A 27,717-nucleotide genomic window follows, 5' to 3' on the forward strand; every position below is an offset into this window, starting at 1 on the left:
ATACTTGAGAAGAGGCACAGGCTCATAATCCCACCAACATGGGCTTGAACTCAGGGAGGATCTGTCCAGCTCAGGACTGAGACCAGGAGACTCAACCTGACCTTGCTGTACCATTGTGGCAGATGAGAGGCTCCAGTTGGCTCCCCAACATAACTTGGGGATTGCTGGATGGATTAGAGTTGCCTAGAAATCCTAATACCTCCTGTGGTAGTTTGAGCCTGGCTGGATGCATCCCAGACCCACTACACCTCCCCTGCCCATCCTGAGGCTCCTGAAAGCTCCTCAGGAAGGTGAATGTCACATATGTCCCGTTATGGGATGAATCTGAACTGGAAATAAGTCACTGTGTAGGGTGAAATACCACACCAACCCCATCTGTGGGGCCCTGCTTGTGCTCATCCTCATGCCAGTGATCAGCAGAGCCAGAGGACCAGGCTGCTGAGGGCAGTCACCTCTGCTCCTCCAGTGCCATGTGTGGCTCCCCTCAGAGCTGCTGGGTGACAGGCACAGGGCTCCACACCTCAGTGGGGTCTGGGCTGTGCAGGTGAGTCTCAGGGCACAGCTTATGGCCACTCAGGAGGCTGCTTGAGAAAAGAGTGTTCCAGAACAACCTTCTCCACAGGGCAATGCAACAGATACCCTGGCAGTAAATTGCAGCAATTACAGGGAACTCAGTAATTAATTAGAAGGCAGGAGTCTTCCCAGCCCTCAGTGCAGCCCTGAAATTAAGAGTCCAAGTGAAGGATAAGTTCCAGGCCAGGGGGCTGGTGCTGGGGCTGCCAGGTGAGTGCCCCCCACACAGAGGCTGCAGTTGCCTCCTGGATGGTGATGGATTGGCTTTGGGTTGGCAGCAAGGACACAGGTCTGAGCTCTGCCTGCAGAGCCGAGGAGGAGAGCTTCAGGCAGTGCCTGCAGGGGAGGATCCTGAGCAGTTAATGCCACTGCAAGTGGAAAAGCATCAGGCAGAGCTGGGAAGGGGCCATGTGCTCCTTGGGAAGCCACGGAGATGGGTTGAGGAGAGGAGGGGGAGCTCACAGGGAGCACAGCAGACACGGAGAGGTTGGGATGTGCCCGCGGGGGAGAATGAGCTGTCGAGTGCCTGAGAAGGTGCTGTGAGGGGCAAGCCAGTGCTGAGGATAAGGACACTACTGCCCTCTGCCTGCCCTGGCAACCAGAGCCTGGGAGCTGCTGAAATCAAAGCCTCTGGCTGCTGCTGCTGAGCTGCTGAGGCAGAGAAGAGGAGACACTGGGACCTCCAGCCCACCACAGCCTGAATACACACCCCTAAGCACACCACAGCCTGAATACACACCCCCACACCTCAGCAAAGCTGCTGAGCCAGAAGATGACTGATCATAGAACCATTTGGGTTGTTAAAGCCCCTGAAGCTGCTGCAGTGCCAGCCCTGCCCTCACCCTGCCCAGCCCAGCACTGACCCACAGCCTCAGCACCTCAGCTCCACGCCTTTGGGATCCCTCCAGGGCTGGGCACTGCCCCAGCTCCCTGGGCAGCCTGGCACAGGGGCTCACACCCCTCTCAGGGAAACAGTTCTGCCTCAGCTCCAGCCTCAACCTCCCCTGGGGCAGCTGCAGCCCATTTGCCCTTGTCCTGTCATTCATGGCTGGGGAGCAGAGCCCGACCCCCAGCTCCCTGCAGCCTCCTGGCAGGGAGTGTCAGAGAGTGCTGCTGGCTGCCCTCAGCCTCCTCTTCTCCAGGCTCAACACCCCCATTCCCTCAGCCCCTGCCCAGCCCCTTGTGCTCCAGCCCCTTCCCCAGCTCTGTGCCCGGCTCTGGCCACGCTGCAGCCCCTCAGTGTCCCTGTGGCAGTGAGTGAGGGGCCCAGCACTGACACAGCCCTGGAGCTGCAGCCTGCCCAGGGCCCAGCACAGGGCACAATCCCTGCCCTGCTCCTGCTGCCACCCCACTGCTGAGCCCAGCCAGGCTGCCCTTGGCCTTCTTGCCCCCCTGGGCACGCTGCTGGCTGCTGTTCAGCCTCTCACAGCCCAGGTGAATGCCTCCTCCCCAGAGCTTTGTCCTCCCCCCAGTAAAATCTGTGCCTTCTGTCTCCAGGAGTGCAGTCACCCATGTGCCCAGACCTCTACCTCCCATCAGCAATTTGAGGCAGAGCTGGTCAGTGTTTGCATCCCAAAGGGTCTCCCCATGCAGGAGCACTGGGCTGTTTTTAAAGCAGAGCTGCAACACTCATGCCACTTGCAGCATCCCAAATCAAATCAGGTCTGCAGGGCAGGTGGAGGAAAAGAGTGGGTATTTGGAGGAAAAGAGTGGGTATTTGTGCCCTAAAACAGGCTGGGTAGCCTACACTGTGAGGCATGTGGCAGGTCCCAGCAGCCAGAAGCAAAGGCAATGGAAAGCCTCTGAAGCAGCAATGAGCCACCCTCCAGATGCAGGGGATGTGAGAAGGGAGTTTGTGACTCGGGATCGATCGGGCAGCCAAGGGCAGGCAGAGGGAAGCTGAGCTCCTGGAGAAGCTGCTGCAGAAAAGTGAGTTGTAAGAGAAATGAGTTGTAATAGCCACAGACCTCCAGCTGCCACTGACCCAGTTAACACTAACACTCACCTGCAGGAAGCTTCCACTCTACTTTTGTGGTGTTGTGTCAGGGAAAGCTTTGCATTAGCCTGGGAAGAGCAGGCAAGAGCCAAGGCTTCAAAACACAAAGCCCAGAGAAGGGAATCTGGTGCCTCCCCCACGATATGGCCATCACTTTGCATATGGAAAGGAACCCCATGCTGTGCAGGGTATCTCTCATAGCCTTAACTGCTGTGCCCAGGGCACCAAGGCAGGAGGTAAAGAAAGAAAAGACCAAGATTTGTCTGTTTTGTCAGTTGCCTTGGAGTTTTCAAGGCAGTTTTTAAACCCTTGGGGGTGTTTAGCAGATACTGTGGACTCTCAGCCTGTAGGAAGCATCACCTTCTGCACACAGCCTGGAGTAGGGAAAGGGATGGAGTGGGGAGCAGTGGACACCAGGTTGAAGAGGAGCAAACCACAGGTAAGATTATACTGCTCAGTTCAGGTGATTGTGGGCAAGGTCAAGGGACATTATTCATCCTTAGGGTGAGAGGCCTCTGTGCTGGGCTGTGGTCACCAGGTGAAGAGGAGGTTGAGGTGGGATGTGATCAAAGCTGCAGCTGCTTGGGAGCAACTGCAAAGACAACAGAGCCAAACACATCTCACCAGTGCCCAGAGATGTAACAGGGCACAGTGACCACACAGGAGACCTTCAGAGACTCAGGATGGACATGAGGAAATGCTTCATCCCCTGAGAATGGTGCAGCCCTACAGACAGGTCCCCAAAGTGATGGGAGATCCTTGGCGGGGGGGAGGGGTTCAAGACTTAGGTAGCCAAAGCCACAGCCATGCTGATCTAGTGCTGGAACAGCCCTGCCATGAGCAAGCAGCCAGTGCCACCTCTGGGAAACGGGCAGGAGCAGCAGGAGATTGTCTGTAGTGCCTGGTGCCAGGACAAGGGGTGATGGACACGAGCTGGAACACAGCAAGTGCCACTGGCACAGGAGGAGCAAGTCCTTTGGTGCTGAGCTGAGGGAGCCCTGGCCCAGGCTGCCCAGGGAGGGTGTGGAGGCTCCTTCTCAGGAGGTTTCCAACCCCACCTGGACACGTTCCTGTGCCCCCTGAGCCAGGGGAAGCTGCTTTAATGGGTGAGTTGGACTGGATGAGCTCTAAAGGTCCCTTCCAGCCCCCACCATTCCATGATTCTATGATAGTGGCAAGCAAAACTGGCATAGAATGGGCCAGAAGCTCCTTGCTCCACAGACCTGGGTGTGCATACTTCCACCATGGCCACCCAGCACTCTTCACAGACCAGTGAGAGCAGCCTTGGGCTCTGGACCAGATCCTACCATACCCCAAAAGCCTTTTCCTTCCTCTCTTTGTCCATCTTCCCTGGGGGGACCAGTCCTGCTGAGTGCCTGGGGGCTCCTGGTGTGTTGTCAGAATGGCTCTGGGCACCCTGCTCTGATCTCATCTTATTTATGGCACATCCTTCGTGTCTCCTCCCTGTAGGACTGCCTGCAACGTTGTCATTTCCATTCTGCCTGTGTTTGATTGCAAACTCTCCCAATCTACAAATTCCAGTGACAAGCACTCCAGCAGCTCATTTCCATGCCAAAGTGACCAATCCAGAACTGCTCATTGCACAGGCAAATAACTAACTAAGGGATCCATTAAAGAATGGGAAACAATCAGCCAAATTAACCAATAGATGTCAACTCATGACAAGCCCTGTCAGCCTGAACACAGAACAAGAGGAAGGAGGGGTGGGATGAGCTTTCCCAGCATTGCCCAGGGCTGCTCAGCACTCATCTCTCCTCCTCTCATCCCAAGAGCCAACGGGGATGCGCATCAATGCCAGGAGACAGTGAGCAGGGGCTGGAGCGTGAAATCCTGGCTCTTAAACCACTCACCTGCCTTTGCCCCTCTCACACTCTGTGTGAGCATCTGCCAAGGGAATAACACATCCCCTGGGACAGCAATTAAAACGTTTTAGACATCTCAGGGCAAGAGTCCTGATTTGCTGCTCTCAGGAAATCCTTCCAGGGCACCTGAACCCTTCCAGCTCATCGGTTCAGTGATTAAAGAATGTTACCTGGAATAGTCTGTGTCCAGTTCTGGGCCCCTCAGTTGCAGAAGGACAGGGAGCTGCTGGAGAGAGCTCAGTGCAGGGCTACAGAGATGCTGGAGTGGAGCATCTGCCTTGTGATGAAAGGCTGAGGGAGCTGGGGCTCTGCAGCTTGGAGAAGAGACTGAGGGGTGAGCTCATTCATGTCACAAATGCATCAAGGGTGGGTGTGAGGAGGCTGGAGCCAGGCTGTGCTCAGGGATGCCAATGACAGGACAAGGGGCAACGGGCACAAGCTGGAACAGAAGAGGTTCCAAAGCAACACAAGGCAGAATTTGTTCCCTGTTGAGGTGAGGGAGCCCTGGCAGGGGCTGCCCAGATGGGCTGTGGAGGCTCCTTCTCTGGAGACATTCCAACCCAGCTGGATGAGTCCCTGTGTGCCCTGGTCTAGGTGGTGCTGCTCTGGCAGGGGGCTGCACTGGATGAGCTTTGCAGGTCCCTTCCAGCCCTGCAGATTCTGTGTAATAGATGACTTCAGAATTCATGCAAACACCATGGCATAGTGCAGGAAGTTTGTGTGGTGGTCAGCAGCACAGCTGGAGCCTTTTGGAACAGCAGCTTGGGTGAGCCTGCAGGCACTGGGAATGAGGGGAGGGTCAATGCTCTTCCATGAAGAGCTGAGATGGCACCGACCCATCTTGCCTGGCACCAGCAGGTGGAACATCTGGAACATCTCTGATGAGGAAAGACTGTGAGACCTGGGGCTGTTCAGCCTGGAGAAGACTGAGAGGAGACCTCATCAATGCTGATGGGGCCAGTGGCAGCCTGGGGGCAGCAAGGAGAGTGTGGGCAGCAGGGCCAGGGAGGTTGTGCTGCCCCTCTGCTCTGCCCTGCTGAGGCCTCAGCTGGAGTCCTGTGGCCAGTGCTGGGCTCCCCAGCTGCAGAGAGACAGGGAACTGCTGGAGAGAGGCCAGTGCAGGGCCAGCAAGATGCTGAGGGGCTGCAACATGTGTGTGAGGAGGAAAGGCTGCAGCCCTGGGGCTGTTCAGCCTGGGGAACAGAAGCCTGAGCTCAGGGGGATCTCAGCAACACAAGTACCTACAGGGTAGGTGTCAGGAGGATGAGGTGACACTTTTTTCTGTGGTGCCCAGTGCCAGGACAAGGGGTGATGGACATGAGCTGGAACACAACAAGTTCCACTGGCACAGGATTGTGGGTGGGTGTGAGAGGTGCTGGGGTTGGTGTGAGGGGTGCTGGGGTCGGTGTGAGGGGTACCAGGGGTCCCGGTGCCGCAGTTGCAGGAGCGAAATTGGGGAAGGGGGGGGAAGGGGGAAGCTGGGGCCCGCGGATGGGGCGACACTGACACCTGGTGGCATGTGCAGGGCTGACACCGGGACGGGATGGGATGGGATGGGATGGGATGGGATGGGATGGGATGGGATGGGATGGGATGGGATGGGATGGGGAGGGTGGGGTGGGATGGGATGGATGGGGAGGATGGGATGGGATGGGATGGGATGGGATGGGATGGGATGGGATGGGATGGGATGGGATGGGATGGGATGGATGGGGAGGATGGGATGGGATGAGATGGGATGGGATGGGATGGGATGGGATGGGATGGGATGGGATGGGATGGGATGGGATGGATGGGGAGGATGGGATGGGATGAGATGGGATGGGATGGGATGGGATGGGATGGGATGGGATGGGATGGGATGGGATGGGATGGATGGGGAGGATGGGATGGGACAGGACTGGATGGGATGGGATGGGATGGGATGAGATGGGATGGGATGGGGAGGCATGAGGGATTCTGTGCCATCTCTTGTCCTGGCAGAAGCCCCTGGGGCTGGCCCCATGCCACACACATCCCCCACTCCCCATAGCATGGGTGTCCAAGGTCGGGAGGAAGAGGAGGAGGAGCTCAGAGGATGGGTGAGAAAGGCTCAACTGGAATGCAGCAGCACTGAAAGTCGAGTGAGAGAGGTTGAGCACTGCTCATGAGCCTCAGGGAGCTGGAGGAGGTGTAGCCTGGACCAACAGCAATGCTGGAAGTCTGAAACCAACCCCCTGAAACTCAGCACTTCAGTGGGGTTAAGGGGAGAGTGAGGGACAAAGGACACAGGAGCACTCAGACACAGCCATCAATCAATCCTGCATGAAATGATGGAGTGGCCTCATTTGGGCTGTGTATTGAGAAAGAGCAATAGGGCAGAAACACAATTAGTGGCCAAGCCCAGTGCTTTGAGCAAGGTGGGTCTTTCCAAGCTCACCTCTCAGCGCCTCTGCACACGGTGACAGCTCTGGGTGACAGAGGAACTCTGCTGATGGAATACAGCTGCATTCCTCCTGGGCACCTGATTTATTGCTGTGTGACACTTTGATTAAAAACATGTATTACATTGCATTAAAAGGGCATCTACTCAATGAATTAAAGACCAGCTCACTGACAGATCTCCAAGGGTAATTATGAATGGAGATGCACTGATGAGCAATGTTTTCTCAGGCAAGGGTCTCCAGGATGATATTTGCTTTCCCATTACTCATTCTCTCTTTCACCTGTTTTGTTAATGATGCAACACCTTCCTTGGGACTGCTAGAGGTGAGGGGCAAGGGGAACAGAGGGTTTGTCACCCCCACCTTGGCGTTGGGACCACCCTGATCCTGGGCCCACACACTGTTCCCTTTCCTCCAACATCTTCCCCCAAGCTCCAGCTGCTGCTGAGTTTGCTTTGGGGACTCCAATGTCTCTGCCTCATGGTCAGTGCACCTGCCACAGGACCCACCTGATCACCTTTCAGGGTCCCTGGGTCCCAAGGATGTTCATGCTGGAGTCCCTGCAGCAAGGCTCACACCTCTGCTCTGCTGCAGTGAAGAGCCTGGAGGAGCCAGGAGCACTCTCTGACACTCCCTGCCAGGAGGCTGCAGGGAGCTGGGGGTCGGGCTCTGCTCCCCAGCCATGAATGACAGGACAAGGGCAAATGGGCTGCAGCTGTCCCAGGGGAGGTTGAGGCTGGAGCTGAGGCAGAACTGTTTCCCTGAGAGGGGTGTGAGCCCTGTGCCAGGATGCCCAGGGAGCTGGGGCAGTGCCCAGCCTTGGAGGGATCCCAAAGGCGTGGGGCTGAGGTGCTGAGGGCTGTGGGTCAGTGCTGGGCTGGGCAGGGTGAGGGCAGGGCTGGCACTGCAGCAGCTTCAAGGGCTTTTCCAGCCACAATGATTCTGTGGTTCTATGGTAGGACTTGGGTACTGTTGCCATTTGTGGTGTCTCTGGTGGCAGAGCCAAGCTCCAGCCCTGGGCTCCTTCCCTGAGCTCAGTGATATGAGGCATTGGCTTCTTCATTTGGCAGCTCTGAGTGAGGTCACACACAGCTCCTGGGGTTGCCTACATCTGTCTGGCACAAAGCAGAGCCACTCAGAGAGGACCAGGAGCAAACATTGTGCCAGAGAGCCCCATCTTCTCTCACTCTGCTACAGAGACAAGCTCCCCAAGCCACTGAAGTGAGGACAGGGGGAGGCAGATGCTCCATCAGGGATGCTCAAGGCCATGCTGAGCCTCATGGGAACTGAAGATCCTTGTGCTGGAGCCTTGCTGTTCCAAGCTGGGCACTTGGGCTCTGTCCACAGCAGCATCAATGACAAGGTTGGGTACCTGTGACAACCCCATTGCCCACTGCCCCTACCAGGAGCCGTCAGAGTGACCCCTGGCCCGCTGGGCATTGCCTTTGAGCCCCTCCACCCCTTGTTGCTTTTGTCCCTCTCAGTCCCTGCTGCAGGGATGTGGAAGTGGGAACTCTGTGGTCCTGCTGACCACACTGTCCTCTGACTGAGCAGCACAACCAGAGCCAAGCACAGAAAGGGGAACAAGTTTCCCTGGTGCAGAGAAAGTGAAACTTGGCACTTCCCCAACCAGGCAAACCACTGCACATGCAAGTCCATCCCCCTCCCACCCTGCTTCTCTTCCTCCCTGCTCTTAGGGAACAGCTTCCAGTAAATAGATCTGCTGCTCAGACTGGTCTGTCTCACCCCCAGCAGGCAGGTAAGTCACCCCAGGTCGCTGGGGACACATGCCTCTGCTCCCAAGCCCTTGCTCCCTGTCTCTCTTCTTGCTTCACTTCCCTCCCTCCACAAGGGTTTAAAGCAAGAAAGGGGGGGAGATGATGAGGGGCAATGGGGGCACAAGAAACTGTCTTTGCTCTACGTGGTTGAAGACACCACTGGGCTCTTCAGGTTTGTCCTGGGCTGAGTACCTCGGGTTTTGGAGTAGATCTATGTGCTCAGGACATCCCTTCTCTCTCCCAGCTCCGTGTGTCAGGTGTCTGAATCCTTTCTGCCTGTTTACCCTCCCTTTGTCCTGTCTGTTTTCATCCCTTCCTCACTTGTGGTCTCTATCCCATGGGACCACTGCCATGTTCCTTCTCCTCCACCACTGGAAGAAGCTTCCTCTGCCTCCTTCTAGTGTGTAACTGCACCAGGACACGCACCAAAGGGTTTATGCCATGCTTCACGTCCTGGGCTATCTGCTTCCACAGCCCTGCCATGGCCACATGGCAGAGAGCTTTAGCAACCTCAGTGATTTCAGCATCACCTGCACGTGGCCACCTGTGTCAGGGCAGCACGTGGGCTGTGTGGCAGACCCATGCATGCACCTCTGAGAGCACTGTCTGTGTCCAAGGTGCGTCTGTGTGCTTCCTCAGTGCCTCCATCCCCAACCCCCCCACCTCTGTCCTTGCAGGGAGGCAGGATGCATCCTGGGCTGTGGCTGGTGACCACCACCCTGGCAGCGATGCTGGGCACAGCTTTGATGGAGGACGGAGTGTGTCGGGCACCAGACGGCCGGGACGGCTTCCCAGGAGTCCCTGGCCGTGACGGGAGGCCAGGGCAGAAGGGGGACATGGGAGAGCCGGGTAAGGGGCAGCAGGGGCTGTGGGGGTGGTCTGGGGGCCTCAAGCCACTCGGTAACAGCATCAAGGGAGGAATGTTTCCACCAAGAGGATTGGAACGGGCTGCCCAGGGAGCTGGGGGAGTGCCCAGCCCTGGGGGGATCCCAAAGGCATGGAGATGAGGTGCTGAGGGGTCGGTGCTGGGCTGGGCAGGGTGAGGGCAGGGCTGGCACTGCAGCAGCTTTAAGGTCTTTTCCAACCCAAATGACTCTCTGGGCTATGAGGGCAGCTCAGGGGAAGCCAGACCTGTGTGAAACGCTCCTTCCCTCCTTCCTTTCCCCAGGGAAGTCGACACAGAGGACGGGCATCCAGGGCCTCAAAGGGGATGCGGGAGAGCCAGGGCACCCCGGCGTGCCAGGGAACCAGGGCTACCCCGGCTACCACGGCCCCCCCGGCATCCCAGGCCCGCCTGGCCCAAAGGGGGAGAAGGGGAAGGCTGGGAACATCCTGGAGCAGCCACGGCCCGCCTTCTCGGCCTCCCGGAGCTCCTCGGCGCCCCTGGGCAAGACCGTGGTGTTCGACCACGTCATCACCAACCAGGAGGGCTCCTACAGCCCCCAGAGCGGCCACTTCACCTGCCGCACCCCCGGCCTCTACTACTTCTCCTTCCAGGTGAGCTCCGGGGGGGATCTGTGCCTCAGCATCACCAAGAACCTCGAGCCCGTCGTCAGCTTCTGCGACCGCAACGGCCGCCAGGTGCCGCAGGTGAACTCGGGCAGCGCCGTGCTGGGGCTGGCGGCGGGCGACCGCGTGGCCGTGGGCAGCGGCGCCACAGGCCCCGGCGCCATCCTCAGCGCCCTGGAGGCCGACAGCGTCTTCAGCGGCTTCCTGCTCTTCCCTCACAACGGCTGATGGCTCCCGGGGCCAGGGGGCGTTCCCTGGGCTGCCCAGGCTGGATCTGCTCAGCACCACTGTTCCCTGGGCTGCCCAGGCTGGATCTGCTCAGCACCAGTGTTCCATGGGCTCTCCAGGCTGGATCTGCTCAGCACCAGTGTTCTCTGGGCTCACAAGGCCAGACCTGCTCAGCACCACTGTTCCCTGGGCTGCCCAGGCTGGATCTGCTCAGCACCAGAGTTCCCTGGGCTGCCCAGGCTGGATCTGCTCAGCACCAGTGTTCCCTGGGCTGCCCAGGCCAGACCTGCTCAGCACCAGTGTTCCATGGGCTCTCCAGGCTGGATCTGCTCAGCACCAGTGTTCTCTGGGCTCACAAGGCCAGACCTGCTCAGCACCACTGTTCCCTGGGCTGCCCAGGCTGGATCTGCTCAGCACCAGAGTTCCCTGGGCTGCCCAGGCTGGATCTGCTCAGCACCAGTGATCCCTGGGCTGCCCAGGCTGGATCTGCTCAGCACCACTGTTCACTGGGCTGCCCAGGCTGGATCTGCTCAGCACCAGAGTTCACTGGGCTGCCCAGGCTGGATCTGCTCAGCACCACTGTTCCCTGGGCTCTCCAGGCTGGATCTGCTCAGCACCACTGTTCCCTGTGCTCACAAGGCCAGACCTGCTCAGCACCAGTGTTCCCTGGGCTGCCCAGGCTGGATCTGCTCAGCACCAGTGTTCTCTGGGCTGCCCAGGCTGCTCAGCACCAGTGTTCTCTGGTCTGCCCAGGCTAGATCTGCTCAGCACCACTGTTCCGTGTGCTCACAAGGCCAGACCTGCTCAGCACCAGTGTTCACTGGGCTCACCAGACCAGATCTGCTCAGCACCACTGTTCCCTGGGCTCAACAGGCCAGACCTGCTCAGCACCAGAGTTCACTGGGCTGCCCAGGCTGGATCTGCTCAGCACCAGTGTTCTCTGGGCTCACAAGACCAGATCTGCTCAGCACCAGTGTTCCCTGAGCTCTCCAGACCGGATCTGCTCAGCACCAGTGTTCCATGGGCTCTCCAGGCTGGATCTGCTCAGCACCAGTGTTCCCTGGGCTCAACAGGCCAGACCTGCTCAGCACCAATGCTCCCTGGGCTCACCAGACCAGATCTGCTCAGCACCACTGTTCACTGGGCTCACTAGGCTGGATCTGCTCAGCACCACTGTTCTCTGCATGGCTTATTAACTCCTGTGGGTGTGGGGGCTGGTTTAGTACCACAGCACAACAGAGGTGACCCCAAATTTTGTCACCTGAGCTTCCAGCACTGTCCCAAAGCAGCTGGGCTGGGAGTCACCTCTGCCAGCCTGCCCACGCCATCCTGCAGGCAGAGCACTCCTGGCTCCAGCAGCCGCTCTGCCCCCAGCCCTTGGGCACTGGGATCCCTCGGCAGCCGTGGGGCTTTGCTCCTGAGTGGGGAATCCCTCTGTGCCTCTGCTTCTGCTGCCCTGAGCACTGCAAACACCTTCCAGGCTGCTCACACCCTCACCAGCAGCACCAATAAACTCAGCTCCCAAAACACACCCTGCAGTTCTCTTTCCTCTTCAGGCACCTTCCCCAAAGCATCAACGTCCTGGGGCCCTTCCCAGGCTGCCCAGGGAGAGTGATCCCAAGCACAGAGCCCCAGCTGCCAAGGCAGGAAGGCAGGAGGGAGCTGAGTGTGTCAGCAGAGCTGGTGCCCACGGGCATGGCAAAGCTCTGACACCAGCCTGTGTGTGTCCTGGCCCAGGCTGCCCAGGGAGGGTGTGGAGGCTCCTTCTCAGGAGGTTTCCAACCCCAGCTGGACACGTTCCTGTGCCCCCTGAGCCAGGGGAACCTGCTGGAGCAGGGGCTGGGGCTGGATGAGCTCTGCAGGGCCCTTCCAACCCCCACCATGCTGGGATTCTGTGATTCTTTTCCTGATGAGTCCAAGCTGGCTGCTTTGTACAAGCCACACAGGCACCTCACCCCCACAGCCCTCTCTGCGTACCCAAACTGTCCCAGGAAGGGGAAAGGCAGCTGTGGTCCTCCAGCCTTTCAGAGAGGCAGGACAGAGACATCAGAGAGGCTGAGGGGATGCTGGGGTGGTGGTGGTGGGTCTGTGGGGCCATGCTCTATGGCTTGAGGTGAGACCAGTGGGAGTAGGGCAGGCTGGGCAGGTAACAGCAGCCAGAAAGCAGCAGAGAAGCCCCCCAGGTGCCATGCTCTGGGACTGCTGCTCAAAGGAGCTGCTCCACACATGCTGGGCAGTCAAAAGCCTCTGTTCCTGGAGCAGTGAGGAGGAAGCCAGGTCACCTGCAAGGGAGCAGCATCCTGAGCAGAGACAGTGGGGCCTCAGTGCATTCAGCACCCTGCAGGGCTGGTGGAGCACAGGGCTCGGGGCAGAGAGGGTGACAAGCCTCTAGGAGAAACATCCTTCATCCCCATTGCCTTGGGGTGCAGCATCTCTCTCCAGAGCCAGGAGATGACCTTGTGCAGTGGCTCTGCCTCCACTTGCTTCCCTTCTGCCCAGAAACGAGTCCAGGAGGGGCAGGTCAGGGGTAAAGGCAGATGCTTGGTGGAGAGATGCCCCCCATGATGGCCAGAGGGTCCATGACATCTCTTGCCAGCAGCTCACCCCAGCTCTGCCCTTCCAGCCCCTGCTGCTGCCGTGGCACGAGCACGGGGCTCACCCAGCAAGCACCAAAGTGCGTGCTCAGACCAAGCAGGCACAGGGATGTGAAACTCAGCTGTGGCTTCTGAGTTCCCACAGGCCCCTTCCTAACTTTGTGACTTCCTCTGGGAGGGTGTCACGGAGTCACCTTCCCTGTGCTCTGCTGGCGCCAGTGGTGCAGCTTCCAGAGGGCTCAGCAGTGCAGGATCCTGTGCCCTGCTCTCCCTCCAGCCTGAGGTAAGAGCTGCTGCAGGTTCCACTTCTCTGGGGTGGGCTGCATGGGGCCTGGGGGCCCAGCTGCATGGCATGGTGCTGGGCTAGGTGAGAGGAGAAGGAGGAGACAGAGGCACTGCCAGGCATGTCATGGAGGAGGGAAGGACAGCTGGGGATCCCCTGCTGATGGGGGGCTTGATCCTGATGGGCAGAGACTGGAAAGTCAGGCTGGTGCTGGTGGAGGGGTGGGATCAGGTGGGTGCCACACAGTGCAATGGTCTGCAGCAGCAAATGCATCTGCAGGGGGGTGGGACACTGGACCAGGAGAGCTTTGGGCTGCCCATGAGTACCACAGGACCTCCTGGCTCCATCCAGACCCAACATCCAATTCCCTTTGTGCCATCAGGGGCTGCCCTGAGAGTGGTGACGAACCCAGGGTCCATCTCCAGACATCTGCCTCCCCACTGCCTGGCAGCTGGTATTGGGGGTACATTGTGGGGCACAGCTTGGTGCAGTCACCAGCACCACCCCTGCCCCATGGCCTGGCAGCCACCCTCCTGTGGCCCTTCACCCCACTGCTTTCTCTCCCTCCCCACACTCCAGAGCACCAACATGGGACAGAGCTTCTGGCAGCAGCTGCATCTGACCCTCGCTCTTCTACTCCTGAGCCTGGGGTCCACTGTGACTGCAGATACCCCCCTGAGCTGCTATGGGACTCCAGGCCTGCCAGGCATGCCAGGTGTGCCAGGCAGGGATGGCAGAGACGGCTGGAAGGGAGCCAAAGGCGAGCCAGGTGGGTGAGCACGGTGGGCAACCATGCAGCCTTTGTAGGGAGGCCACTGAGCCCTCTGTAGCCCGTTTGCCTTGGTTTGCAGGCCATGGGGAGCATCCTCTGTGGACAGGGCAGGAGACTGGAGAGAGAGGCCACAACCCTCTCCTGCCTGAAGGAAGGGGATGGAGGAGCCTCTTCCCACATCCTGCCATGGATGCTGACTCCCTCCCACTCCCCACCATCCCACAGGCATCCCAGCTACTTCTGCAACACGAGGGCCCAAGGGCATGAAAGGGGAGCCAGGTATCCCTGGCTTGCCAGGCAAGACTGGCCCCATGGGTCCCCCTGGTCTTCCTGGAGGGCCTGGGCCCATGGGCATGGCTGGGGAGCCGGGTCTGCCAGGCAGCTACAAGCAGAAGCACCAGGCAGCATTCTCAGTGACCAGGCAGACCAGTGAGCACCCCCTGAGGAACGTCCCCATCGTGTTCAACCACGTCATCACCAACACCAACGACGACTACAGCACCAGCACGGGCAAGTTCACCTGCAGGCTGCCCGGCCTCTACTACTTCGTGTTCCACTCCTCCCAGACAGCCAACCTCTGTGTCATCCTCTACAAGAATGGCAGCAAGATGGCCAGCTTCTGTGACCACAAGACCAACAGCATGCAGGTCAGCTCTGGGGGGGTTCTCCTCCACGTGGATGCTGGGGATGAGGTGTGGCTGGAAGCAAATGAGTACAACGGTATGGTGGGCATCAGTGACTCTGACAGCATCTTCTCGGGGTTCCTGCTCTTCCCGGACTAGAGGAGCACCAGAGCCTTCCCCAGCCTCACCACTGCTGCTGCTGCTCCAGGTTGCTCTGCCTGGGTGTCTGGAGTCAGCCCCAGCTGCCAGACATGACCCCTGCCCCAAGGGGAAGAGGCACAATTGGATGCATCTGCACCCAGTGTGACAGTGCCAAGCACTGGGCACAGCCACCCTGATAACCCCACGTCGCATTCTGCTGCAAGAACCAAGGGATGTCCCTGTGTCTCTCCCTTCCCAGACAGGTTGCACCAGGGGCAGCCTGGAGCAGGATGGCAGCAGCACCATGTCACACCCAATGAAGGTGTCAATAAAACCCTCCCCAGCACATTTGTCCCAGTGTGGTTATTCCTCCATGCCAAGAGCCTCTTGCAGGTGCAGCCCATGTGTGGCCAAGGGATGTAAGGACAAGGGGAAATGGGCTGCAGTTGCCCCAGGGGAGGTTGAGGCTGGAGCTGAGGCAGAACTGTTTCCCTGAGAGGGGTGTGAGCCCCTGTGCCAGGCTGCCCAGGGAGCTGGGGCAGTGCCCAGCCCTGGAGGGATCCCAAAGGCGTGGGGCTGAGGTGCTGAGGCTGTGGGTCAGTGCTGGGCTGGGCAGGGTGAGGGCAGGGCTGGCACTGCAGCAGCTTCAAGGTCTTTAACAATCCAAATGCTTCCATGATTCTGTGTGACTGACCCCATCAACAAGTACCAAAAGGGTGGGTGTCAGGAGGATGGGACGACATTTTTCTGTGCTGCCCAGTGACAGGACAAGGAGTAATGGACAGAAGCTGGAACACAAGTTCCACTTGAAAGACAGGGAGAAACTCCTTTGGTGTTGAGGTGACCACAACAGAAGTGGCCCCAAATTTTGTCACCTGAGCTTCCAGCACTGTCCCAAAGCAGCTGGGCTGGGAGTCACCTCTGCCAGCCTGCCCACGCCATCCTGCAGGCAGAGCACTCCTGGCTCCAGCAGCCGCTCTGCCCCCAGCCCTTGGGCACTGGGATCCCTCAGCAGCCGTGGGGCTTTGCTCCTGAGTGGGGAATCCCTCTGTGCCTCTGCTTCTGCTGCCCTGAGCACTGCAAACACCTTCCAGGCTGCTCACACCCTCGCCAGCAGCACCAATAAACTCAGCTCCCAAAACACACCCTGCAGTTCTCTTTCCTCTTCAGGCACCTTCCCCAAAGCATCAACGTCCTGGGGCCCTTCCCAGGCTGCCCAGGGAGAGTGATCCCAAGCACAGAGCCCCAGCTGCCAAGGCAGGAAGGCAGGAGGGAGCTGAGTGTGCCAGCAGAGCTGGTGCCCACGGGCATGGCAAAGCTCTGACACCAGCCTATGTGTGTCCTGGCCCAGGCTGCCCAGGGAGGGTGTGGAGGCTCCTGCTCAGGAGGTTTCCAACCCCACCTGGACACGTTCCTGTGCCCCCTGAGCCAGGGGAAGCTGCTGTAGCAGGGGCTGGGGCTGGATGAGCTCTGCAGGGCCCTTCCAACCCCCATCACTCTGGGTTTCTACTCTGCTCTCCTGAGACCACATCTGGAATGTTGTGTCCATTTCTGGGCCCCTCGGTTGCAGAAGGACAGGGAGCTGCTGCAGAGAGCTCAGTGCAGGGCCACAGAGATGCTGGAGTGGAGCATCTGCCTTGTGATGAAAGGCTGAGGGAGCTGGGGCTCTGCAGCTTGGAGAAGAGACTGAGGGGTGAGCTCATTCATGTTACAAATGCATCAAGGGTGGGTGTGAGGAGGCTGGAGCCAGGCTGTGCTCAGGGATGCCAATGACAGGACAAGGGGCAACGGGCACAAGCTGGAACAGAAGAGGTTCCAAAGCAACACAAGGAAGAATTTGTTCCCTGTTGAGGTGAGGGAGCCCTGGCAGGGGCTGCCCAGATGGGCTGTGGAGGCTCCTTCTCTGGAGCCATCCCAACCCAGCTGGATGAGTCCCTGTGTGCCCTGCTCTGGGTGGTGCTGCTCTGGCAGGGGGTTGCACTGGATGAGCTTTGCAGGTCCCTTTGAACCCTTGAGACTCTGTGGTTCTGGGACTCTGTTCCCTGTAGCACATCTGAGCAGAGTGTGCAGGGCAGTAGCGTGCTGCTGGCCATGGGCTGTTTTGCTGAGCTGGCAGGCAGCACTCCTGGGGGATGTGAAAGTGATACTGGAGAAAGAGTATGAGTTAAAATTGAAAAACAGAAAAGGGATGTGGCCCTGATCCTTTCAAATTAAGCCTTTCAGCAAACTTCTGCTTCTCCTCGTTGCCATTTCCAAGCAGGACACTGGTGTCTCCTGCTCCATCTCCCCATCTGTGCAACGATATGCCCAAGGTAAGAGCAAGACAGCTGTGAGGCTGAGCCTCAGGTTCCCACTGCAGGTGGGGACAGGTGGGAACCAATCAATGCCAGGAGACTGAAACCCCTCCACCACTGGCACTTGGCTGTGGCTTAGGGCAGGAGAGAAAAGAGGCTGCTGAGCTGGGGGTGGAGATCACAACGGCACCTCCATCTGGGGAAGGGGAGATAGAAAGGGGAGATGGCAAAGGCTCAGAGAGTGATCATCAGTCTGAAAGGTGCCATGGGGGTGGTCTCCAACCTTGAGATGCTCTTATCTGCCTGGATGTGGGCTGGGACCCTGCAGATTAGACCTTGTACCTGTCACATCCCAACCAAAGCTGCTGTGGATGGAGGGTCCAACTCAGTGATCTCTCCTCCTGACTTCTGAGAGTGTGGCTGGGCTGATGGGAGAAGAGGAGGCTGAGGGCAGCCAGCAGCACTCTCTGACACTCCCTGCCAGGAGGCTGCAGGGAGCTGGGGGTCGGGCTCTGCTCCCCAGCCATGAATGACAGGACAAGGGCAAATGGGCTGCAGCTGCCCCAGGGGAGGTTGAGGCTGGAGCTGAGGCAGAACTGTTTCCCTGAGAGGGGTGTGAGCCCCTGTGCCAGGCTGCCCAGGGAGCTGGGGGAGTGCCCAGCCCTGGAGGGATCCCAAAGGCGTGGGGCTGAGGTGCTGAGGCTGTGGATCAGTGCTGGGCTGGGCAGGGTGAGGGGAGGAGGTTGAAAAAAGCAATGGATTTAGATCCACAGCAGAGAACAGGTGGAATGATCACCAGAATACAGCAAATTGGGAGTGAGAAGAGCTCTCCTATACCCAATGGGATGGTCTCTCCAAGACCATCAGGAGAGCAGATCTGGGTCTGCAGCAGGATGTTTTCTCTCTCTGGTGGCATTACCCAGATGTGCTCCTGACCATCACCCTCCAGAGCAGCACAGAGCAGCTTCCCCACTGCCCTGAGCCCCTTCAATGCCCTTCTGTGTCCCAGCAGATGCAGGCTGCGTGGCTGATGCTGATTTACCTGGCTGGAGGGCAGCTTGCAAGTGCCACACTCTGCAAGACGTACGGCGGCATCCCGGGTATCCCGGGCTCACCGGGGCAGCCCGGCAGCGACGGCAGAGACGGGGTCAACGGCCCCAAGGGAGAGAGAGGTACAGAGGCTGCAGGGGGAGATGGCATCTTGTGCATACTGAGAGCAGAAAAGGCCTGACAGGCACATGGACCTGGGAAAGCAACTTGTTTTCATAGAACCCCAGGATGGTGGGGGTGTGCAGGGCCCTGCAGAGCTGCTCCAGCCCCAGCCCCTGCTACAGCAGCTTCCCCTGGCTCAGGGGGAGCAGGAACGTGTCCAGGTGGGGTTGGAAACCTCCTGAGAAGGAGCCTCCACACCCTCCCTGGGCAGCCTGGGCCAGGGCTCCCTCACCTCAGCACCAAAGGACTTGCTCCCTGTGTTCCAGTGGCACTTGTTATGTCCCAGCTCATGCCCATCAGCCCTTGACATGGCACTGGAGACAACAGAAAAAGAAGTGTCACCAAACCCTCTCAACACCCACCTTTAGGGATTTATCAGCACTGATGAGATCCCCCTGAGCTCAGGCTTCTCTTCCCCAGGCTGAACAGCCCCAGGGCTGCAGCCTTTCCTCCTCACACACATGTTCCAGCCCCTCAGCATCTTGCTGGCCCTGCACTGGCCTCTCTGCAGCAGTTCCCTGTCTCTCTGCAGCTGGGGAGCCCAGAGCTGGACACAGGACTCCTCAGCAGGGCAGAGCAGAGGGGCAGCACAATCTCCCTCACCCTGCTGCTCACACTCATTTCCACCAGTCCCTTTGAGGTGTTCTCAGGCAGGAGTGATGCCTGGGGACAGAAGGGACTGGATGCACCCTGAGGAACCCGTGGACAGAGCGCAGGGCAGAAAGGGGTGTCATGGTGCCCAGTGGTCAGGCATCCCCTTGACCTGCAGCCCCGCACAGGAACTATCAATTCCCTTCCCAGTGCCCACTCTGCAGACCTGTGGGGCTTGGCTGTGACCACAATGACTTTCCCTCCTGCTTTCTAGGTCCTCCTGGCCAGGTGGAGCACGAGGCAGACAAGGGAGAGACGGGAGATCCAGGAGAACCAGGCTACCCGGGGAAGGTCGGCCCTAGAGGCCCTCCAGGTCCTATGGGAACACCAGGTCCCATGGGACCCCCTGGCTCTAAAGGAGACTCTGGTGACTACAAAGCCACTGTCAAGTCTGCTTTCTCTGCTGCCAGGAGCATCAGCATGTACCCACGGCGAGAGCAGCCCATCCGCTTCAACCGCGTCATCACCAACGAGAAGGGTCACTACGAGAGCCGCTACGGCCGCTTCGTCTGCCACGTCCCTGGCATCTACTACTTCACCTACCACATCACCTCCAGGGCCAACCTCTGCCTCAATGTGAAGAAGGGCCGTGGTGGCAGCAGGGGGGAGAAGGTGGTGACCTTCTGTGACTACGTGCAAGGAGGGTACCAGGTCACCACGGGAGGGGTGGTCCTCAGGCTGGCGGCCAACGAGTCCGTCTGGCTGGAGCCGACGGAGAAGAACTCAGTGGTGGGGATTGAAGGCTCTGACAGCATCTTCTCTGGCTTCCTCATCTTCCCTGAGGTTTAGCCTGCTGAGGGTGACTCTCCCCAGCCCTCCTCCTGCTGCTGGTGCTCACAGGGCTGAGGATTCCCCTGGAAATGGCTCCAGATTTGGTGCCTTCAGCCCATTGTTGATGCTCTTGTACATTAAACGACGGCTCCTTCTGCTTCTGCTTCCTTCCTGCTTAGCATTTGCTTCTTTCCCTTCAAATAACACTCAGATACTCCCCTCCTGTACCCCTGGGCTCACCAGCATCTCGTTACTGCTGAGCAGAGCCACACAACTCACGCAGGTCCTGCTGCAGAGTGTCTCAGAGAAAGCCCCAGCCCAGGATCAGGACATCACCACAGAGGGAAATCCTGGTCTTCAGCAGGGGGACAGGACATGTAACACAGCAGAAAGATTGTGGGCACCAGGTGCTGGTGGTAGATGGGGAGATGCTGGAGGTGCTGCTGTGCTGGAGAGCCCTGAGGCTGGCAAGGTCTGAGGGCATCAGCCTCAGGATTTTCTGGTGCAGGGTTGGTTTTGGTGTGATGGTGATAATAACACCCACAGACCTTTGTCAAAGCATGTGGCAAGATGAGCTGGGCACATGGGGCGAAGCCAGAGCCTGATGTGGTGATGGAAGCAGGAGAGGGACTGTCAGCTCCAGGGCTTTGGGATCCCTCCAGGGCTGGGCACTGCCCCAGCTCCCTGGGCAGCCTGGCACAGGGGCTCACACCCCTCTCAGGGAAACAGTTCTGCCTCAGCTCCAACCTCAGCCTCCCCTGGGGCAGCTGCAGCCCATTTGCCCTTGTCCTGTCATTCATGGCTGGGGAGATCAATCCCCAGCTCACTGCAGCCTCCTGTCTCCCCTCAGCCTCCCCTTCTCCAGGGCAAACATAAGAGCCCCATAACCCCAGCAGATGAACCATGTGTTGTGCAAGTCCTCTCCTGCCAAGCCCTCCCAAGGATGTCTTTATTAATGGCAGTGCTGATAGACCCAGACAAATAAGAGCTGAGGACCCCAAGGACGGCCCAGGCTGAGGGCAGGTGACAGTCCAGCACTGTTCCTGGGTTGGTGACCCTTCTCCCCTTCCCCCAGGTAGAGATGGAAGGGTCGGATCCTGGCAGGGTCTTCAGAACCCCCAGCCCAGCCATGGGGGGTGAAGTCTGTGGGGGTGCACATGGGATGCTCAGGACATAAAGAGGAGAGATTCTGTGGGGGTCAGGGGCTGAAAGGGGCTGGATTTGATGATAAGGGGTCGTGGAGGGTATTAGAGAGCGGGATGTTGACTGGCTTTTATGGAGTCCAGAGCTCTGGGCATCTGCTTGTGGCTTCACAGCTCTGGGCTGCACGGTCCCGGCTCCAGGGCAGCGCAGCGGCAGCGGAGCGGCGGCTGGATGGCTCCGGCGCTGCCCGGGAGAGCGACCGGCAGGGGGCAGCGGAGACCGGCGGAGCCACGGCCCGGCCCGAGCGGGCAGCTGCGGGCAGCGGCTGCGGGCTGAGCGGGGCAGCTCGGCTCAGGGACCCACAGCATCACAGACACATTCGGGTGGAAAAGCCCCTGAAGCTGCTGCAGTGCCAGCCCTGCCCTCACCCTGCCCAGCCCAGCACTGACCCACAGCCCTCAGCACCTCAGCCCCACGGCTTTGGGATCCCTCCAGGGCTGGGCACTGCCCCAGCTCCCTGGGCAGCCTGGCACAGGGCTGACACCCCTCTCAGGGAAACAGTTCTGCCTCAGCTCCAGCCTCAACCTCCCCTGGGGCAGCTGCAGCCCATTTGCCCTTGTCCTGTCATTCATGGCTGGGGAGCAGAGCCCGACCCCCAGCTCCCTGCAGCCTCCTGGCAGGGAGAGTCAGAGAGTGCTGCTGGCTGCCCTCAGCCTCCTCTTCTCCAAGCTCAACACCCCCATTCCCTCAGCCCCTCCCCAGCCCCTTGTGCTCCAGCCCCTTCCCCAGCTCTGTGCCGGGCTCTGGCCACGCTGCAGCCCCTCAGTGTCCCTGTGGCAGTGAGTGAGGGGCCCAGCACTGACACAGCCCTGGAGCTGCAGCCTGCCCAGGGCCCAGCACAGGGGACAATCCCTGCCCTGCTCCTGCTGCCACCCCACTGCTGAGCCCAGCCAGGCTGCCCTTGGCCTTCTTGCCCCCCTGGGCACGCTGCTGGCTGCTGTTCAGCCTCTCACAGCCCAGGTGAATGCCTCCTCCCCAGAGCTTTGTCCTCCCCCCAGTAAAATCTGTGCCTTCTGTCTCCAGGAGTTCAGTCACCCATGTGCCCAGACCTCTACCTCCCATCAGCAATTTGAGGCAGAGCTGGTCAGTGTTTGCATCCCAAAGGGTCTCCCCATGCAGGAGCACTGGGCTGTTTTTAAAGCAGAGCTACAACACTCATGCCACTTGCAGCATCCCAAATAAAATCAGGTCTGCAGGGCAGGTGGAGGAAAAGAGTGGGTATTTGGAGGAAAAGAGTGGGTATTTGTGCCCTAAAACAGGCTGGGTAGCCTACACCAGGTACAGGAAACCCACAGCAGGTCTGCAGGAGACACCAAAGCACTGGAGCACAAAGCTGCCACTCAAAGAGCCTTGACAGGCTGCAGAAATGAGCTGGCAGGAACCTACTGACATTTAATGGAGACAAAGGCAAAGTCCTTCCTCTGGCATGGGGTAACCCCACAGAGCAGGACAGGCAGGAGCAGGAGGGGGTTTGCAGGATGGGATCTGGGGTGCTGCTGGGCAGCAAGCTGAAGCTTTCTGCCTCTCTGAGTAATTCATGTAATCACTTTGGACTTTTGAAAAGGTCTTTGTCAGGACCCCTCTGGAGGGAAACTTGAGTTTCTCTTTAAAATTGATGTCTGACCTCACACCAGCACAAGCCAAAGGGTTTCCAGGGCCTTGGCTATACCAGAACAGAGTCAAAGGGCAGTGGAAGGTACCAGCTGCCTCTACAGTGCAACTCTGTGCTTCTGCAGCCAGAGAACTCTGGTGCTCAGGGCATTGTCCCTCCCATGGGCCAGCAGCCAGCAATGCCACCTTCAGCACAGGCTCCCTGGGATGCCAGCTCACTGCTCCATCTGCTCAGGGGAGGTTGAGGCTGGAGCTGAGGCAGAACTGTTTCCTTGAGAGGGGTGTGAGCCCCTGTGCCAGGCTGCCCAGGGAGCTGGGGCAGTGCCCAGCCCTGGAGGGATCCCAAAGGCGTGGAGCTGAGGTGCTGAGGCTGTGGGTCAGTGCTGGGCTGGGCAGGGTGAGGCCAGGGCTGGCACTGCAGCAGCTTCAAGGGCTTTTCCAGCCATAATGATTCTGTGATTTGAAGCTGCCCCTGCTCAGACCACAGCAAAGCCTCAGGTAACCAAAGCAAGTGAGTAAGAAGGCAGCTGGGCTGGGCTGTGGGCCATGTGTTATCACTGTTAGTTCTTCCAGGGTGGCTGAGTGCAGGCAACGTGTTTCTGACCCTACAGGAGGCCCCAAAGCTCCAGGGCTGGGCAGCTGCAGAGCCCTTCCTGAAGAGCCAGAGCCAAAATGCAGGTGCCCCTTCCCATGGGCCCATCCACAGGAGGAACCTGGACTGTGGCCCTGCAGCACAGAGGCCTCTGCAAGGGAAAAGCTGAAACCCTCCCAGGGGAGGCTGGTGCTGCAGCTGCATGTGCCAGGGTTGGTGTTACCCAGCAGAGGCACAGCCCTGCTCCCAAACCTCCCACCCTGGAACTAGTCCCGAAACTTCTTGGACTCACACAACCATGAGTTGGACAGAAACCAGCTGTAGGGTCTGGTGAAGCCCAGACAGGGCAGCTCCACATTCCCTCTCTCATGGAAAGCACCAATTTGCATCTTTAATTAACTCTTTACAACTTACCCATTAGCTCCTGACACCCACCAAACTTCAGCCTGCCCATGTCTACACCCATGGGATGCATTTGCTGCTGTTGCTGTGGGTCCAGGGCTCAGAGCTCCCTCCCCTGTGTCCCTGCCATGGACACTCACCCTGCTCTGGATGTGCTCTCTGCAGACCTGCCCTGACACACATCTTCTGCTCCTCTTCACTCCTTTTTGCTTCTCTTGTTGACTTTCCTGGCCTCCCAGCTGAAGCTGGAGCAGCAGTGCCAAGCCAGAGCTGTGCTGTGACCATCCTCTGTGGGCTCACATCTCCACCAAGGGCTGAGATGTCCTCAGACAGAAATCACCAGATGCTGTGGTAGAAGATGAGGTGGGTGGTGTTTCAAGGTGAGTTCAGAGCAGGGCTTTTAGGGCTGGAAGTGTTTTGCCAAGCTGCAGTTCAGCAGCCAGGGGCTGCTTTGGTGTCTCAGTGCAGGAGGAGGTCAGTGTCCACCTGTCAGAACCCACCTGTGTCTCCCACTCACACTGTCCCATCACACACCAGATGAAAGGCTCCATCAAAAAGGCCACTTTCTGGGGACACATTGCAGTCAGGCACTGGTTTGGTCCAAAGCTCAGTGGGAGCAAATCCACTGATGTGCAAAGACTGTGGGTGTCAGGGTGTTTAAAGTCTTCCTATTCCAAGGCAGGTAGCCACAGGGATCAGCAAGACTGCCACAGGGAGGTTCCCCTGCATCATCTAGCTGGGGCTTGGGAGGGGTTTCTCTGTGATGAAGCTCCAGTCCAAGCAGGACCCTTGGCAGGATCTGCAGTGCTGGAGTGTGCAAAGTGTCTGTGAGTGTCAATGGGAGGTGAAGCTGAACTGGACAGGTCAAGGCATGGTCATGCTGTTTGCTACCAGGATGCTGAGGGGATGGAACATCTGTCTTATGAGGAAAGGCTGTGAGACCTGGGGCTGCTCAGCCTGGAGGAGAGAAGCCTGAGGGAGGATCTCAGCAACACTTACAAGTACCTAAAGAGTGAGTGTCAGGAGGATGGAGTGACATTTTGTGGTCTCTAGTGCCAGGACAAGGGGTGATGGACATGAGCTGGAACACAACAAGTGCCATTGGAACATGGGGAGAAGCTCCTTTGGTGCTGAGGTGAGGGAGCCCTGGCCCAGGCTGCCCAGGGAGGGTGTGGAGGCTCCTTCTCAGGAGGTTTCCAACCCCACCTGGACACGTTCCTGTGCCCCCTGAGCCAGGGGAACCTGCTTGAGCAGGGGCTGGGGCTGGAGCAGCTCTGCAGGGCCCTGCACACCCCCACCATGCTGGGACTCTGTGTGTGTCAGTGAGATGGAGCCAGGGATGTCAGTCCTGCAGTTTGGTCTGACATCACTATCAATCCCCACCACACTCACAAAGACCTTGAGCCATTTGTGCTGAGCCTGGTCAGTTCCCAGGACCTGCCACTCAAGGAAAAGCTCTTCCCAAATCAGCCTTGGTTGCCCTCAGTCCTTGCTGGCTGCCACTCTGACTGCAGAATCTTCTACAAGCAGCCTAGAACAGCCTGCCCTGCAAGCCCTGCCCCTCCACCACTCTCCCATAATGCTCATGACATGTGTCCTAGCTGCAGGGATGCTCTTCCTTGCCAGCAGCTCCCTCCTTAACAGCCCACAAGCATTTCCTTTGCTTCAATCCCAAGTCATGGTCACTGCTGGCAGCTGCTCTCCACTCTCTCCTCTGCCCTTGGGTTGGGGGTTTGTAGGGAGATATTGCATTTCTCTGCATCTTCTTCCCTTCCCTTCCCTTCCCTTCCCTTCCCTTCCCTTCCCTTCCCTTCCCTTCCCTTCCCTTCCCTTCCCTTCCCTTCCCTTCCCCACACCATAACATCAAGCAGGAGGCACATGGGAAGCCCTGCCTGGGTTCAGTGCTGTGCCATGGTGCTGCTTTGCTCTGAGCAGTGCAACATGAGGGCTGCAGATGCCAATGGGCCACGGTAGAACCAACCCAGGTGAGCTGGACACTGAGGCCACACAGGCTGCTGCACTGAGGCAAAAGCAGGAGCACCCTTGGAGGCTCCTTCTCTGGAGACATTCCAACCCAGCTGGATGAGTCCCTGTGTGCCCTGCTCTAGGTGGTGCTGCTCTGGCAGGGGGTTGCACTGGATGAGCTTTGCAGCCCTTCAGATCCTGTGATTCCCTGTGTGGATGCACTGGAGGATGGGACTGGTTGCAGCCTCAGTGGAGCTTGCTCCAGTTTGCCAGCCTGAGGAGGGGAAGGAAGCTCAGGCACCATCTCCTATCCCAACTCTAACCTCAGGGCTTCTCATAAGTTTGTTTCCCCCATCCCCACTCAGGCTTGGATTTGAATTTCAATGGGAGGAAGCAACTGCTGTTTTTGCCTGGAGCAACACAGACTGGCTCATCTCTCACTGAGCTGCTCAGCTCCTGCTTTTCCCCTCTCTGCAAGGGCTGGGAGCTGTGGAAGTTCTCCTCTGAGCCAGCCACCAAGGGGTTAAGTCCCAAGCCCGTTCTTTTCTTCTCTCTGCTCTTGCCTCCTTCTGAGGAACAGCCTTTGCAAGGCTGCAGAAAGGCTCTTTCTTCCCCCAGCAGATCTCTGGGAATGAAAAGTCTGTGTTCCAGATATTAAATTACTCATAAAATAGTCGGTGTGTCCCTGAGGCTGCTCCTCGCCCCTCCCAGCCCCCCCCGGCCCCCCCAGCCCCCGGCCCGGCCCCGGCGGGCTGCTGATGTGCATCTGCGCGTCACCTCCCGCTCCAAGGTCAAGCTCTCCAATTTAAAGCAGCAACGTCGGAAAGCAAACCAGATTTCAGCCGGAATTAGCTTCAAATGGAGCATTCAGGGGACTCGAGCCGGGAAAGGGAGAGAGGGAGGGGAAGGAAGGGATGGCTGCGGGGGGGTGGGATGCTGGGGGAGGGGGGTGATGGATCTTGGGGGGTGGGATGCTGTGGGGTGGTGGAATTCCATGGGGTGGTGGATCCTGGAGGGTGGGGGATTGTGGGGGGGTAGTGGGATCCCATGGGGTGGTGGGATGCTGGGGGGATGATGGATCCTGTGGAGTGAGATAGTGGGATCCCACGGTGTGGTGGGATGCTGTGGGGGGTGGTGGGATCCTATGGGGTGGTGGGTCCTGGGGCTGTTGGATCTTGGAGGGTAGTGGGATTCCCTGGAGTGGTGGGATGCTGGGGAGTGGTAGGATCCTGAAGGGTGGTAGGTTCCTGTGGGGTGGTGGGATCCCATGGGGTGGTGGGATGCTGGGGGGATGATGGATTCTGTGGGGTGAGGTAGTGGGATCCCATGGGGTGGTGGGTCCTGGAGGGTGGGGGATTGTGGGGGGGTAGTGGGATCCCGTGGGGTGGTGGGATGCTGTGGGGTTGGTGGGATCCCATGGGGTGGTGGGTCGTTGGGCTGTTGGATCTTGGAGGGTAGTGGGATCCACTGGAGTGGTGGGATGCTGGGGGGTGGTAGGATCCTGAAGGGTGGTAGGTTCCTGTGGGGTGGTGGGTCCTGGAGGATGGGGGATTGTGGGGGGTAGTGGGATCCCATGGGGTGGTGGGATGCTGTGGGGGGTGGTGGGATCCCATGGGGTGGTGGGTCGTGGGGCTGTTGGATCTTGGAGGGTAGTGGGATTCCCTGGAGTGGTGGGATGCTGGGGAGTGGTAGGATCCCGAAGGGTGGTAGGATGCTGTGGGGTGGTGGGATCCCATGGGGTGGTGGGATGCTGGGGGGATGATGGATTCTGTGGGGTGAGGTAGTGGGATCCCATGGGGTGATGGGTCCTGGGGGTGTTGGATCTTGGAGGATAGTGGGATCCCCTGGAGTGGTGGGATGCTGGGGAGTGGTAGGATCCTGAAGGGTGGTAGGATGCTGTGGGGTGGTATGGAGTGGTGGGCACCCTGTGGGGTGATGAATCCCACGGGATGGTGGGATCCTGTGGCGTGGTGGATCCCAGGGGGTGGTGGATCCCACGTCGGGGCACCCCACACAACCCAGAGCCGGGCCGTGGCACCAACCCTGGGTATGAGGTGCCTGCGGTGGGAAGGGCCCGATCCCTCCTCTGCAGCACCTGCAGCTCTGGCCCGTGGCTCTGGGGGATCCCCGGGGGCTGCTGGTTTCCCTGCGACACGGGGCGGGTGCGCAGAGGGTGCGGAGCCCGGCGTGTCCATGGGGATGCGGGGCCGGGC

The 27,717-nt window shown here is 58.9% G+C and overlaps 3 protein-coding genes across 3 annotated transcripts; all 3 read left to right on the plus strand.

Annotated features, from left to right (window-relative positions):
* Positions 1–8,566: 8,566 nt before the first annotated feature.
* C1QA (complement C1q A chain) lies at positions 8,567–11,921 on the plus strand. Its single transcript, XM_062012986.1, has 3 exons — positions 8,567–8,634; positions 9,331–9,502; positions 9,822–11,921. The coding sequence occupies exons 2-3, from the start codon at positions 9,340–9,342 to the stop codon at positions 10,388–10,390; spliced, it is 732 nt and encodes a 243-aa protein (XP_061868970.1). The 5' UTR covers positions 8,567–8,634; positions 9,331–9,339; the 3' UTR covers positions 10,391–11,921.
* A 1,275-nt stretch (positions 11,922–13,196) lies between these two features.
* On the plus strand, positions 13,197–15,149 carry C1QC (complement C1q C chain). The gene is made up of 3 exons (XM_010203522.2): positions 13,197–13,267; positions 13,847–14,036; positions 14,265–15,149. The coding sequence occupies exons 2-3, from the start codon at positions 13,856–13,858 to the stop codon at positions 14,819–14,821; spliced, it is 738 nt and encodes a 245-aa protein (XP_010201824.2). The 5' UTR covers positions 13,197–13,267; positions 13,847–13,855; the 3' UTR covers positions 14,822–15,149.
* Positions 15,150–17,030: 1,881 nt separating this feature from the next.
* C1QB (complement C1q B chain) lies at positions 17,031–19,868 on the plus strand. The gene is made up of 3 exons (XM_010202300.2): positions 17,031–17,115; positions 18,110–18,269; positions 19,175–19,868. The coding sequence occupies exons 1-3, from the start codon at positions 17,107–17,109 to the stop codon at positions 19,747–19,749; spliced, it is 744 nt and encodes a 247-aa protein (XP_010200602.2). The 5' UTR covers positions 17,031–17,106; the 3' UTR covers positions 19,750–19,868.
* Positions 19,869–27,717: the final 7,849 nt, after the last annotated feature.

The sequence above is a fragment of the Colius striatus genome, chromosome 21 (genome assembly GCF_028858725.1).
Source record: "Colius striatus isolate bColStr4 chromosome 21, bColStr4.1.hap1, whole genome shotgun sequence".
Classification (NCBI taxonomy): Eukaryota; Metazoa; Chordata; class Aves; order Coliiformes; family Coliidae; genus Colius; species Colius striatus.